Raw genomic sequence first — 13265 nt, 5'->3', positions numbered from 1 at the left:
GGGGGGGGGGAGCAGAGGGTGACGGTAACTGGATTCAGACTTACGCAGAAGAACAAAGTCTCTCCTTCCCTGCTTTTACTCTGCGATTGATACATTCTTTCATCACTACGAGCGTAAGCATGACTACTGTCGCTGCCACCGGCCTCCATCTCTTCATGTGATCTCTTTTTCCCCGCGATGGCGGTCAAGCAACCGTCACTCGCGCCGCAGTTTTTATCTCTCGGCGCTGTCAGAATCAAGTCATCCGCTCCCTCGGCCGACATTCTTGGAGAGTCCGGCCTTCCACCGTCGCTTCTGTCACCCTCGTCATCGTGCTCATCACCTCCCTGGTCAGTCGAGGTACGGCAATCCGTATCCCTCTTGAGGCTGCCCTTACGCTTGTTCGTTTCAACATCTAGCCAATCGCGGATGTGTTCGCCTTGGCTGAAGTGGAAGTTGATGTGGTCGCAGCGGTCGTCCCACGCATTATCTCCGCGCGTCTTAAGCACAATGATGCTCTCGCAGAAGCCGCACCAAAAGCGCGATTGCCTGTTGCGGCCGATACGCCTAACACAGAGCTCTGTGGTTATTTGCGGCTCTGGGAGCGAGTGTTGGGAGCGGAGGTGGGCGGAGAAAGCGGTCGTATCGTAGAAGATGACACCACAAACTTTTGGGGTAGCATCTGAAGAGGTAGTGGAGTCGTCGTCGTTTGTTAGTGGCGGAGCGGATGGACGGAGGCTTGCCCTATCACAAAATGGCTGCTCGCATCGCCAGCGTTCGGATTCGGCACCATGGCTGTTCTCATGCCGCTTCCAGTCGTGCTTGCTACCAAGCTCTTTGAAGCACTTGGAAAAGGTGCATCCGTACGGCTTGGTGTGGCGCTTTTGATGCTTGCTATCGTAGCGGTTCTGTCAGCGTGCGGAAAAATGTAGAGGGCATGAGGAATTACTTCAGTTCAGACGGAATCCGAAAAAGTTTCGGACACATCCGGCACTTGATGCGCTTTCCCACGGCATTAGGTTTCTGGCTCATTTTTTTAGAGAGGGTTGCTAGAGCCGTCTTGACCTCGGCTGTGGAGATGGTTGTCTCTGTTCCATCCGGCCCTCGGAAACCGGGTGGCGATCTGTTAGCATGCCTCGAATTCCTGGTTTCTTTTCCTGCCGAGCTCTTTCGGTGGCTGGTGGCCGCAATAATGTGTTCGTTCGGATCCACTTCCAGCAGAGCTTTCAGAACACGCTTTTTCAACGATTCGTCTGAGGCGCCATTGGCGATTTTTGACGCAATGACGTTGGCGAGCTGACCGTATAGCCGTGGTTGCTCAGCCTCAGTGGCGGATGTACGTTTGAGCGATTGATTCTTGGATCGTCCAGACTTTGGATTGTTCTTGGCGTCTGTCTGGCGTGTTGTTGCTGCAGCGGCTGATTGCTTCAGCCTGGGCGCATCCGGCCGTGGGCTCAGGGCAGGCTTCTGGTCATCCGGCATATGAAGAGGTTGCTCATGGTTACCTTGGTACTGCTGGAGTTTCCCCTGGTGCGGTCTTGGGTAGGACTTCACATCCGGGGCAAGACGACTGGATTCGGCTTCATCCCGATCGGGGCTTATTGCAAGATACGGAGAGTCTTTGTGATGGGTCAAATCCGGACTGCTAGACCTTGAGTCTATTTCGGTCAGAGCGTTATCAATTGGTGACACAGATCTGGTGCGGGGTGGGTTTGGGTCAGAGCACTGCGAACTGTTTCCGATTAGCGCCGCAGAACAAATATGTTCGAATGCATACCGTTGAATCAAATCGTCCATATTGTCGGTCTTGTGCATTCTTTGGACGTGCTGTTTGAAATTATCCAGCCGTGGCCATAATTTGTCCTTGTTCTTGCACCGATCGGCAACGCAGCGGAAGGATTTGGTCATGCCGCCCATCCTGTGCACGCTCTTTTGGTGCCTTTGGAGATCATTGACAGTAGTGAAGCCCTCCTTGCGAGTGCAGTCGGGCACATCGCAGACCCATGGTTTGGTGTGCTTGAGTTGGTGCTTCCTGCGTCATGAGGGTAAGCGGAGATGGAACCAACTGCGCATGGGGGCTGTACACACTTGAAGTCGGATCGACACTTTGCAACTTCACCACAGCGGGTGCATGTCAGAGTGTTCTGGGATTGCGACCTTATGCCTGTCCTGTCGGGGTTGCGGGTCTGGAAGGACGGGGAGCCATAGGCAGGGGAGCTGTGGGTAGTGGGCGTGAATGAAAAGCTGTTCACCTGCACGGGGAGATCGCCACACTCTCTGTTGTAGTCGGTTGGCTCTGTGTTTGTGTTCACGATGGATTGTGAGGCAGCGGCTTGAGAGGCGTACCCCGAGTCTGATATCTCGGATGCTGGCGCATCCCTATAGCTGTTGTAGTCCAGGTTGGGCACAGTCAGCGTGGGGTTGGCAGTGGAGCCCCGGGCCTGGCTGGTGGCGCGGACGCTGTTCCATGGGCCGTCGGCATCGTGGTAGAAGCTGGCGATGGGGTTGGAATACGTGTCGCGAGCGGATGCGTGGGGCTTGTTGGCGCTCAGCAGGGCCTGGAGGCCTTGGTCAATTGCCGGCGAGGTGGTCTGGAACGAGCCTTCGTAGCCGGGATAGGTGAAGGTGTCGAAAGGCCTCGGCATCGGGTGCCTGGAGTCTAGGATTGCCTGCATGCCTGGCTCCATCTGCTTCTCAAACGCCCGAGGCGGAGCATTGAAGTACTGCAAAGGCGTCAATGCACGGGCGCAGCGAGCGTGGGCAAGGCTACATACGGCGTCGTAGGTCGTGTAGGGCGGATACCTGTTTTGCGACATGGCGAGTTACCAAGCTAGCGCTAACGTGCTGCTAGAACAGGGCTGCGCCGCGGAGCAGGGCGGCCGGCGCGAGAGCCATGAAAGAAATGGTCGCGAGCCTTGGTGGATTGTGCGGGGAGCAGTGGTTGCGAGCCGCTGGGCGCATTAGTACTTTCCGCCGCCTTCACCGCCTGGCCTCGCGGGCTCAGGGAAGCATGCAGAGGGCTGGCGTGGGTTGGGCGGGAGGCCGGTGTGACGAAAGGGCGCGGACGTGGGAGGCTGTGCGAGATGGGCTGCAGCGCGCAGCAGAAGAAAAAAAGCAAAGGCAGATCTCAGCCGGGAAGGAGACACACGCATGCATGCTGATGCTGCCGGGGCCAGCGGGTGACGGGCGCAGGCAGAGACGCTTGCTGCCTGCTGCCTGCCGCAGCCCGCCCACTTGTCGCAGCGCTCCCATACCTGCTGGCCCGGCCGGCACCACCAGCTCTCCAGAGCCCTCGCGCCCTTTGCGCTGCTGCCCTCGCCCGGCGTACCTGCAGCGAAGCTTCGAAGAAGCCGCCGCACTCGTTGGGGGCCGCGCGTGGGGGCCGGAATGCGAGCTGACTTGCCGCATCCGGGCCCGCCTCACGACGAGGAATGCCATTCCTGCCAGAGAAAAAACTAGATTCCTATCCGCTGTGTATCGCCCGGCCGTTAGAAAGGGTTCGCCACGTCGTGAGCCCTGGGGATATCGTAGAAGCCAGCCAAACAGAACACCCCCCATCCCCCGCCCGAGAAAAGAAAGCAACCCAAGAAAAAACTAAATCAATATTCGTAATCTGGAAAGCCCTGCCGTTGCCTAGGGTATGAAGAAGGTAGCTGCTGGTACTGCCCGCCATTCACCTGCTCGCCCTGCACCTGTCCCGCCATTGTTGCGAAGTCCGACCCCATCGGCCCGTTGTAAGCATAGAGGTTCGTCGGCAGCTCGCTGCCGAACGGCCCGGCCTCGACCGGCGAATGGAACACCTGCCCGGCCGCTGCGATGTCCGTGATTGGCGTGATCGACGGCGGGTAGCCGTACTGGTTGGGGTTGAGCCGCATGCCGTGAGCCGTCGCCGGCAGCGGGTATGACCGCACCGTGAAGCTCGATGCGACGTCGCCCCCGAACGGCACTGCTGCCGGAGCCTGAGGTCCGTAATGCTGGAACTGCGGCGGCGGATATGTGTGCATGACGTTCGCCGGCGGCCCGTCCTGGTTGTAGCTCGAGTAACTCGAGTTGGCACTGCTCTCCTGCTTCCCGTTCTCAGCCGCAGACGAAGCCGCCCTTGGCCGACGCCTCTCCACGGGGCTGATGACGCTGTCCGCCGAAAGTTGCTTGTTCTCCACCAACGGCAGGATCGGCAGGCTGATCTGCTCCAGGTGCTTTGCCAAATGCACCGTCAGTTTCTTCCACGTCGGACAGATGTTGCCGCAGAAGCGGCACGGCTCCTGGCTCGGTTGCTTGGGCGTGTCCTGCCGGCACGCCTCGACCAAAGCCCAAATCTTGTCTGACATGTCGCCGGCACCTCCGAAGACATCCCCCCCTGTCTTCCAGGCGCCCACGTCGATTTGCACACTGCTTGGTGCATTTGCCGCCCGCCCGACCCTGGCCTTTGGTTCTGGTACCTTGTGTTCACGTACAAGGTGCTGCACAAAGTTGTCCTTGCGGTAGCACACATGCCCGCAGCCCTGCCGTTCGCAAATCCATCTCTTGAGCTGACGGTGCCTTTCGTCCTCATGTCGAACCCAATCAGCTTTCCGCTTGAACGACATGGGCTCGCCGCAGTTCGGAAACGTGCACGTGAACGGCTGGAGATCTTCGTACACATGTTTGGTCCAATCTGAGGGCTTGAAGAATTTCTTAACCTTGAAACAGAGCGGACATTCGAACTCGGCTGGCATGCGCCTGACAGGCGGAATGGGGAAACCGGGGGGGAGAGGCTTCGGTATGATGGTGCCTTCCTCGGACGCATCGATCTCGTCTTCGGAGGAGACGACGATCTGGAAGCCAGCAAAGGGAGCTTCGCCATCCTTCTTATTCACAGGCGGAGGAAGGATCTTGGGATGGCCTCCTAGATCGGCACAGAAGCCCTTCGACCCACAGCTCTTCTCTTTGACCGCTTTAAGGTGTTTGACCTTAAGATCGAGCAACTTCTTGTACCGCCGGTGCTGCTCTTGGGCTATCCGTTCGACCATGTATTCATCAACCCGTGGGTTGAGCAGGCGTGCGTGTGAACGGAATCCTTCAATCGTAGGTATGATGGGGTCTGACCTGACCTTGAGGTCCATAGTGACTCCGCCAACTTCGTCAAAATCGCCATCGTCCTCATCACCACTTCCCTCTGCACCACGAAAGCCAGGGTTCTGAGCATCGGAAGTGTTCGCTGGTGTCACCAAGGACAATGTCGGTGGACCACCATGTGTGCGCATGAGCTCCGACAGACCTGGCGTTTTACTGCCGATATCACTCCGGCTCCTACTTCTGCGTATGCGATTCTTCGCATATGTAAACGGTGCGAGGCTTCCGTGATCTTTAAAGAGGGCGGTGGGGCTGCTGTCGGGCTTTGGGGACTTTGACCGGCCCCAGCTGCTTGTGCGCTCGGGTGGGACGTTGACCGAGGTCTCGAGCGACAGCGCTGGTGGTGAAGGGGCAGCTGCCCCCTGTTGCGAAGGATGGCTTGGATGGCTGCCCTTGCGTTTGAGGATATTGCTGGGATGACGTTTTAGATTATCCAATAGGCTCCCTTTCCTTGAACGTGTCTTTTCTTTAGGCTTGCCCGCCTCGGTGGTCGTCGTGATGGCCTTCGAAATCCCGGCAGCTTGACGTACACTGCCGATCTCTGATTCGCTTCTGCGACGCTGCGAGCCAACGGTCACTGCCAGCGAGGCAGTCTCCAGGTCTCTAGCACGCTGATGGAACTTCATCATGGCGGCGTTGGACGTTTCTGGTTGGTATTTCATCTCAGACGGCTCCGAACGACGTGGAGCATCACGCCATGGGCGGATATGCGGCGGGAGGTTTTCGTCTTCCATGGTGGGCGGCATCTGCGGGAAATAGGAGCCTTGATCCCCATCATGCTCGATGTCAACTTGAGCCGGTGGGGAATCTGGGCCGTCACTGGTGTCATCTTCTTCGGAAGCTCCAAGATCTTCATCTTCCGATTCGACGTTGAGAGGCAGGCCTGGTCCGGGAATATTGAATGGAGGAAACTGGACACCCAACCCTTCCTTTGAGCGAGATAAAATATCGTTTGTGCTACGTGCCCTCCGGCGTCCGGCTGCTGATTGCTTCTTGCGGCGCGGTCGGCTCTCGGGCCCGCCGGCTTCGCTCCCTACTTCACTCTTGGTGAGCCATTCGGCGACATCGTGGTTTCTCTCTTCCATCAGACGCTGGTCTTCCTGTTCCTTCAGGGTAGGAACATATTGATCCTGGATGTCCTTCCGCACATCGGGGTGTAGTCCAGCCTGTCCAGAGCTGGAATTGCGGATCCATGAGCCATCCTCGTCACGTAACGGTGCCGGGACCTGCACCGTCCGGATCGGAACCTCCCGCACGAACGACTGCCCAGACTCGTCATCATCTGACTCTACCAAGTCATGCGGGGACAGATGGTTGCCGGATCGCTTGTTACCGAGACTACGGTCGAGGTCGGTGCGAGCTGGTGATTCGTCTCTGCTAAAGTTCTCGATTCGGACAACAGGGCTTGGGAAGTTTGTCGAGCGGTCCTGAGGGACGTCAAGGTAGCCGCCACCTGGACTTGGCGTTAGCGCCGGGCTTTGTTGCTGCTGTGGTATCGGCATGCCGTGCGAGTGGTCGTCCATACCAGGCGTCAGCGACCTTGGAGCGGCGTTACCATTGAGGGCTGGTGCTGAAACAAGTGATGGATTTGCCAAACATTCGTTGCTAGAGCCTGGGCTTGAGTGGGTCGTTAGACTCGGCGACACCAGATGTGTAGCCCCCCCGTAACTTGCGGAGAAAGTAGGAGCCAGGAGGTTGTTGTTGGAAGCATTGACGCTGCTGGGCCCGGACGAATTCCGGGAGGCCACGGAGCTGTCGGGAAAGCTGGCGTTGAAGGTGTTCATGGCACCAACGGAAAGAAACTCCATGTTCACCTGGGCCTCGAGAAGCTCGTCGTCGAAGCCCGGGGTCGTATACTGGCTGATGTCGGTGTAGACGGGATCTGAAAGAAGGGTCTCAGGCGTGGTATGCTCATGATAGGACGAAATGGAAGGAGACAGGTTGTTAGCAGAAGGGTTGAAGGAGGGCTGTGCCATCTGCGTATCCTGGTACGGGTTGTTTGGCTTTGGTTGTGAAAAGTCGAGGGGTTGCAGGCGCATCGAGCTGTCATGATAGGGCATGGACATGTCTTCGACGGGCGAGTGCTGCGAGGTGCGACTATGGGAGCTTCTGCTGCGCGAGTGACTGGGGCGGTAGAGCGGGTTGCGGTAGGCCTCGGCAGAAGCAGAGGCCGAGTAAAAGTCGTTCATGATGTCGGCGTGGGTGTGCGCATTCTTGTTGTCGGAGATCACTGGGCCCACCAGGGATATGACAGATTTAGCATCTAGCCGCCGGCAGCAGAGGTGCGCGCGTCGATCTGTGGGTGCGGCGGCGGGGCAGGATCCAAGACGCGCGACTGCGGTCGGCGGAGTTCAGATGTCGGAGCGACAGTCGGAGGCGTGCTTGCGGGCGCTTGTCGTAGGGCAGGCGATTGGCGAAGTGGTGGGAAGCCGCGGCTCAGTCAGGCACAGGCGCGCTGGGCAAGGATGGCAGCTGCTTTTCTAGAAAGCTGAAGCGGTGCGCGCCAGCAGACGGCATGTCTGAGGGTGACATGGGCAGTGAGCTTCCAGTTAACCAGTGTCACAGCACGGGCGCAGCGGCCACGCGAGGCTGACCCGAGGCGGCGTCGAGCAGCTGGAGCGAGAGCCAAGACATCGCGCTGCGGGAGCCTGCCTGCGGATCCATCAGGCGCCATTGCCCTCGAGCTTAGCGACAAGCACCAGCGCAAAGCTCAGACAAGCGTGGCCCGACCCTCCAAGGCAGACTTTGCGCAGGGCGGCCAACGTCAAAGTGCAGAAAAGCCGGCTCAGCCACCGCACAGCGCTGCGGACGCGAAATGATGAAACCGCTCAGAATTCAAAGCCACGCCTAGCGCAGCAAGATCCGCTCTGCCCTGCCTAATGAGGCTCTCCAACTGCCGCCGGCCGGTGGAGCCGGCAACCGCAGCCGGTCTGGCGATCCTCGACAGCATCACCCATCACTGCACGACGAGATTGCCTCTAGGATATTATTCCAGGGCAGTGCAGCGGGCCCAGCCTCCCTGCGACCGTGTCAGCAACACCATGGAATGCCGTTGGGCAACCCGACGCGACGAGTTGAAGCAACGCCCGTTCGGCGTTCAATCCGCCGCGCTTGATGTTGCAGCAACACTCGTCGTCGACTCAGCTATTGATGAATGCCTGAGGTTCTCCTGACTAGCCAAGCATTCCAGCCGCGCCGGGTGCCGGCAGTCTGCCTCAGGCACTCACGCAGAGAGAAGATGCATCCCCTCCGCCGAGGCTTTTCCTAGCTGGTGCCGCCCGCCTGTTGCGCGAATGACACGGCCCGCAATGCTCCGCTCGCCGCTTTTGTTGAGCAACCCGATGCAAACCTTTTCTTTCTAGCGCTGCTCAATCTTCCCCCAAAGACGGGCGGCTCTCCCCAACTGCTGGACAAGAGGTGGCACACGGAGCTACGCTCGAGCATCGCGCTCGTTCGTGTGGAGTAGGTGCATGCGCGACAAGTGGAGCAATGCAGGGGATAGCTCCACGAGCGGGACGCGGCGCGAGATACGCGCCCATTGGCATGACTGGGGGGTTTCGTGCGATACTGCTCAGAAGCTTGCACAATGCTTGACAGCTTCATCTGCTGCACGTCACATCTGTAGAACATAGATAGTACGGCCACCATGACGCCAGAGACTCGTCTCTGGCTAGCAAACCCCCGCGTGCGATTCGTCTCCGCAGTGGGACGGACCCTGGGGCGGCACTTCACGATTGGGGCGCGCAGGGATGTCTCGGACGCGTCCGGCAAATCGACGGCAAGCGTCATTATGGGCCGCTGCATGCCTGGCCCAGCGCGGGCGAAAGGATCCAGAGGGGTTCGAGATGGTACCAAACACCTGTGACTTTTGCCCGTTGCCCACCGGCTCGAGCGTTAGCCCGGGGCTTTTATTCTTCTTCGCACCCCGCCACTCTCTTCGCCCTCATACAATTCTCCGTCCTTCAGCAGAAACTGCAGAATCGTACAGCTGTCGATCTGCATGTGACTGCTACGTCCCACCTACTACTGTTTCACGAGGACAATCTGCTAGCTCCCGCCCTCCTCAAATCCTCCGCCGTTTCTCACGCTACCTCCACCGACAACTTCAGCCACGATAATGGTCCAGTTCATCCCGCCTCCGGAGCCTCGAACTCTGCTTCCTCCGCTCCTTGCATGCCTACCGACCGCCTTCGCGTCCCCCCGCCCCCCGCCAGCTCTGCTTCCCATTCTCTCGCCGATTCTGCGCCAGCGTGTTCAACTTCTCTCCATCACAAACGGCCCGAACGAGTCATGGCTGCCCCTCCTCTCGTGGGACAAAGAACGGGCCAGCAACCTCCCGAAGGTTGTTGAAAACCTCGAGATCGAGCCGCATCCATCCTCGGGCGAAATCGAGTTTGAGGACGTGAAAGGTGTCCGATACAGGCGGAGGGATGAGGAGACCCTCGAGGCCAGACTGGAGCTGGAGGAGTTTAAACTTGTGCCGATATACCTCTGGTGCATGACGGACGAGTCCAGCGGCGGCCCGGGGTGGCGGCTCACCGAACTTCGTGCTCTCGAGGACATCGACGATGGCACCGAGTGGTTTGACAGCATGGATGAAGCCAACGAGGGCTCTAAGGTTGCGTACATTCGGGATGCTCTCCGCCAAGACACGCTCAGTCCCAACGCCCGCAGCGTGCCTTATCAGCAGCAGCACGGCAACCAAGAAGAGCAGGACGACGACGACGACGACTATTGGAACTCTTACGATAGGACTCCAGGAAGAACCCCTGCTAGAACACCTGCCAAGCGCTCCCCTGCACCTAGCTCGAGCGTGCAGATGCCGTCAGCGTCGGAGCTCGAGTATTTCGCTCGCTACGCCATGGAAGTGCAGCCCGCGTTGGATGCGCACGACCCGGACGAAGAGGTTGACGAGTCTATCGAGTCCACACTCAATGGAAACTCGCTGGTTACTGAACGCCAGCCTCAGGTCGAACCCTTGGAGTCGACTAACCTCGGTCCGGGAGGGTACGATTCGTCGCTGCCGCCGGCGCAACAAAACACAACCAACGAGATCAACCACCCACGCCCCGAATCGGCCGCTTCCTCGCTATCGGGCTCGATTGAGCGGATGGAGCAGGCGGCGGAAGTTTCTTCCCAAGCTGAAGTTGCCATCAAACAGCATATCAGCACCGATATTAAAAGCTTGTACAGATTGGCCCGATCGGCCGGAATCCAGCGTGAAGAATTCGAACGCGTCGTCAGGACAGAATTGGAGATGCTCAGCATGATGGAGCTTGACGAGTGAAACTACACTGGATGACTATTACGGCATAAATGTATTCACACTGCAGCATAGGCGCATGGTCTTGGCGCGGGGGTTACTTGTTTTCTTCGAATCTTTTTTGCTCATAGCTGTGACGAGCATGTCGCTCTGTATGTAGATACCAACCTGGTCTTGGGTAGCAATGCGCCATACGACGGCTCTTGACATTCAGCTTGTGCTTGATTTTGGCGGGCTCTCCGCAACGGACGTGCATGCATCCGGGCTCATACGTGCCGTGCCCAAGAATCAGATAGAAGAAAAAGCAATGCAAGCAATCGATACCCAGGTCCCACAACTCGTAACGCCTCCACGTTCCTCGAGATCCTTCCTCAGCCCCTCCTCCTCGCTTTGGCGCCAGCGGCCTTCAGCTGGCTCAGCACATCCTGGACATTGCCGTCCACACGGATCTCGTTGGTGGAGCCGGAACCGCGCCCAATCTCCTCGACCACGTTGTTCGGATCCGCATGCCCGACGATCGGAATCTCAGACGCGATGAACTGCTGGAAAGGCTTGGTGGCGAAGTAACCGTCGGACGTGAACCAGCGGGTGAAAGGAGCGCTGATGTGGATTTCCTGCCACAGGGTCTTCTTGGCGTTCTTCTTGTCCCCCGAGACGAAGCGGACGGTCAGGTGGTAGATCGGAATGCTTTTCTCGACTCGCGAAGCAATCTCCAGCTGTGGATTGTCAGTAGAGTTGCCCAATTGCATCCGTCTGGACTTTGTGGGTTGCATACCTTCACGCCATCCTTCTCACCCGAGTACACCATGCCCTTCTCCACAAAGTACATCCAGTACATGAAAGCACTGTTCAGGACAAAGTATGCCACCACAGCGGGCCCAGTGTATGCCTTTGTAGCGTCCCAGCCGAACTTGAAGTCAAAGTAGAAGAGAGCGCCGGCGATGATGACGGCCGTGTAGCCGAGAGCGAGGCGTACGTCCGTCAGCCCATGAGACTGGCGGAACTTGAGTGAGTTTAAATAGTTGGGCAGCGCATCATCGGTAGTGTTCTTGAGGTCTGTATGCGCAGCGTCAGCGTTCGCGTTGGATAGTAGATTCTAGCGGGCACGCGTCATACCGGGGATGGAATAAACTGCGATTTTCTGCTGTTCAGGCATGGTTGCGATGTTTGAAGAATAATTGGCTCGAGCAGTGAGCGGACCCGGTGCAGAGCTCTGGTGCGCGAGATTGCATGGAACGGTCTGTTGACGGTTGAAGCACAAGGTGTTCTCACGGAGCTTCCGGCCGCGGATCCCTGCCGGAGCCGCGCCCGCGCCTTCCAATGATCCACTTCACGGCGCCGCCTTCCTCCATCGCAGACCAACCTCGAGCTCTACAACACGATCGGCCCAACGTTCGGCATCATGGCGCAGCCGCTGGTGCAGACAATCCATCGGGATACCTCCCTATTGTATGCTCGCAAGCGTTGACCGAGACCATGGCTTGGAAGAAGCTAACAGTCGATGCAGTTGGTGGATCTTGTTGCCCATCACGGTGGTCATGGTACGCCTTTCTCCGTGGACCGCGAACATGCACACGCATTCCTGACCTCTCCAGGTCCTCACAGGCGTCCTCCGACACTATGCGATGGTGCTGCTGCAAACAACCCCCAAAAAGCAGACTCTTCCGAAACTGCGCGAGCACCGCTCACTCATGCGCGGCGTCAACTTGCGTTCCAACAGCAATGTCCTGTCCCCGTCGTCGTTCCAGAGCCGGAAGAGTTACCTCGTATCTGCCTTCAAGGACGGTGCCTTCCTTGCCGATCCTGAAGCCAGAGGAAAGCCTAGACCCAACCCAATGAGCGACCCCGCAGCAATGGAGGGCATGATGGGCGCAATGAAGGGCAACGTGGCCATGATGGTTCCGCAGACACTGATCATGGGATGGATCAATGCTTTCTTCTCAGGATTCGTCATCTGTAAGTGGTTCCCGGTAAAGCAGTTGCACAGTGGCAGGTATACACCAGGAATTGGGGGCTGCCAGGGCGAATGGCCGCCGTTGCAACATGATACAAAATGGCCCCAGACGCGACGGGGCGATGTTCTCGGCTGACCTGGTGACAGTGAAGCTGCCCTTCCCGTTGACGCCGCAGTTCAAGTCGATGCTCCAATCGGGCGTGGGTACACGCGACCTTGACGTGCAATGGGTGTCGAGCTTGTCGTGGTACTTCCTGACACTCTTTGGACTGCAGCCCGTCTACAACTTCATTCTGGGCAGCAACAACGGTACGTCATGGCACCCGCAGGGTCCTGGTTGCCCGGAAGCTAACAGCAAACTCCCGCAGCTGCAAGCCAAGTGACGCAGCAGATGGCGCAGATGAACCCTGCGGGGATGATGGGCCCAGACCAGGACCCGGACAAGCTGTTTCAAAACGAGGCGGAGAACCTCGAGGTGGTGGACCACTATTGGATCCTCGAGGGCGTCGAGGAGCGGCTGCTGGCGAAGTTGACCTGAAGATCACAGCAACCGTCGCCATTGGCCTGCTGCAGGTCAGCCACGCAAATGCGACGGGGCGGAGCAGCAAACAGCATGCAGCGCACAGTGCCTTGGCTGACCGGTGGTTCCCGCGCGCGCATGCATGCCAAGCTCCGGGTCGAGGGCAGCATGCGGGATGATCGAAGGCCAGCCGGCCTGGGGCAGACAAGGCACACTCGAGCCGGAGCGCCAGCAGAGCCTCCTTTGTCTAACGATAGCTAGCCGTCGGTATGGATAATAGAAAAATGTGCATCGCCCCACTGGGCGCTCAGTGCATGTGCTGGTGCAGCGTCGTCCAATGGATAAGAGCATGGGGGCCAACAGCCGAGGGCTGCTCCAGGCATCAGCCGCCCAAGACATTTCACCCCAGGGCGGTGGTGCACAACCCGCCCAGCTTG

At 58.4% G+C, this 13265-nt stretch overlaps 5 protein-coding genes across 5 annotated transcripts; 2 read left to right on the top strand and 3 right to left on the bottom strand.

Annotated features, from left to right (window-relative positions):
• Window positions 1-1624: 1624 nt before the first annotated feature.
• On the bottom strand, window positions 1625-2795 carry LTHEOB_10566 (Zinc finger C2H2-type protein; the record flags this gene model as incomplete). The annotated part of the gene is made up of 4 exons (XM_035507225.1): window positions 1625-1637; window positions 1757-2011; window positions 2068-2702; window positions 2754-2795. The coding sequence occupies 4 exons, from the start codon at window positions 2793-2795 to the stop codon at window positions 1625-1627; spliced, it is 945 nt and encodes a 314-aa protein (XP_035367875.1).
• Window positions 2796-3578: 783 nt separating this feature from the next.
• Window positions 3579-7280, bottom strand: LTHEOB_10565 (Zinc finger C2H2-type protein; the record flags this gene model as incomplete). Its single annotated transcript, XM_035507224.1, has 1 exon — window positions 3579-7280. One exon carries the CDS (start codon window positions 7278-7280, stop codon window positions 3579-3581), a length of 3702 nt encoding a protein of 1233 aa, XP_035367874.1.
• A 1928-nt stretch (window positions 7281-9208) lies between these two features.
• Window positions 9209-10378, top strand: LTHEOB_10564 (uncharacterized protein; the record flags this gene model as incomplete). Its single annotated transcript, XM_035507223.1, has 1 exon — window positions 9209-10378. One exon carries the CDS (start codon window positions 9209-9211, stop codon window positions 10376-10378), a length of 1170 nt encoding a protein of 389 aa, XP_035367873.1.
• A 347-nt stretch (window positions 10379-10725) lies between these two features.
• On the bottom strand, window positions 10726-11510 carry LTHEOB_10563 (Microsomal signal peptidase; the record flags this gene model as incomplete). Its single annotated transcript, XM_035507222.1, has 3 exons — window positions 10726-11070; window positions 11130-11410; window positions 11471-11510. The coding sequence occupies 3 exons, from the start codon at window positions 11508-11510 to the stop codon at window positions 10726-10728; spliced, it is 666 nt and encodes a 221-aa protein (XP_035367872.1).
• Window positions 11511-11756: 246 nt separating this feature from the next.
• Window positions 11757-12846, top strand: LTHEOB_10562 (uncharacterized protein; the record flags this gene model as incomplete). The annotated part of the gene is made up of 5 exons (XM_035507221.1): window positions 11757-11803; window positions 11862-11895; window positions 11950-12310; window positions 12456-12617; window positions 12677-12846. The coding sequence occupies 5 exons, from the start codon at window positions 11757-11759 to the stop codon at window positions 12844-12846; spliced, it is 774 nt and encodes a 257-aa protein (XP_035367871.1).
• Between the last annotated feature and the right edge of the window lie 419 nt (window positions 12847-13265).

The sequence above is a fragment of the Lasiodiplodia theobromae genome (assembly GCF_012971845.1).
Source record: "Lasiodiplodia theobromae strain AM2As chromosome Unknown scaffold_39, whole genome shotgun sequence".
In the NCBI taxonomy this organism is placed as follows: Eukaryota; Fungi; Ascomycota; class Dothideomycetes; order Botryosphaeriales; family Botryosphaeriaceae; genus Lasiodiplodia; species Lasiodiplodia theobromae.
Note: the sequence above shows the minus strand (reverse complement) of the source record. Positions and strands in the feature narration are given on the sequence as shown.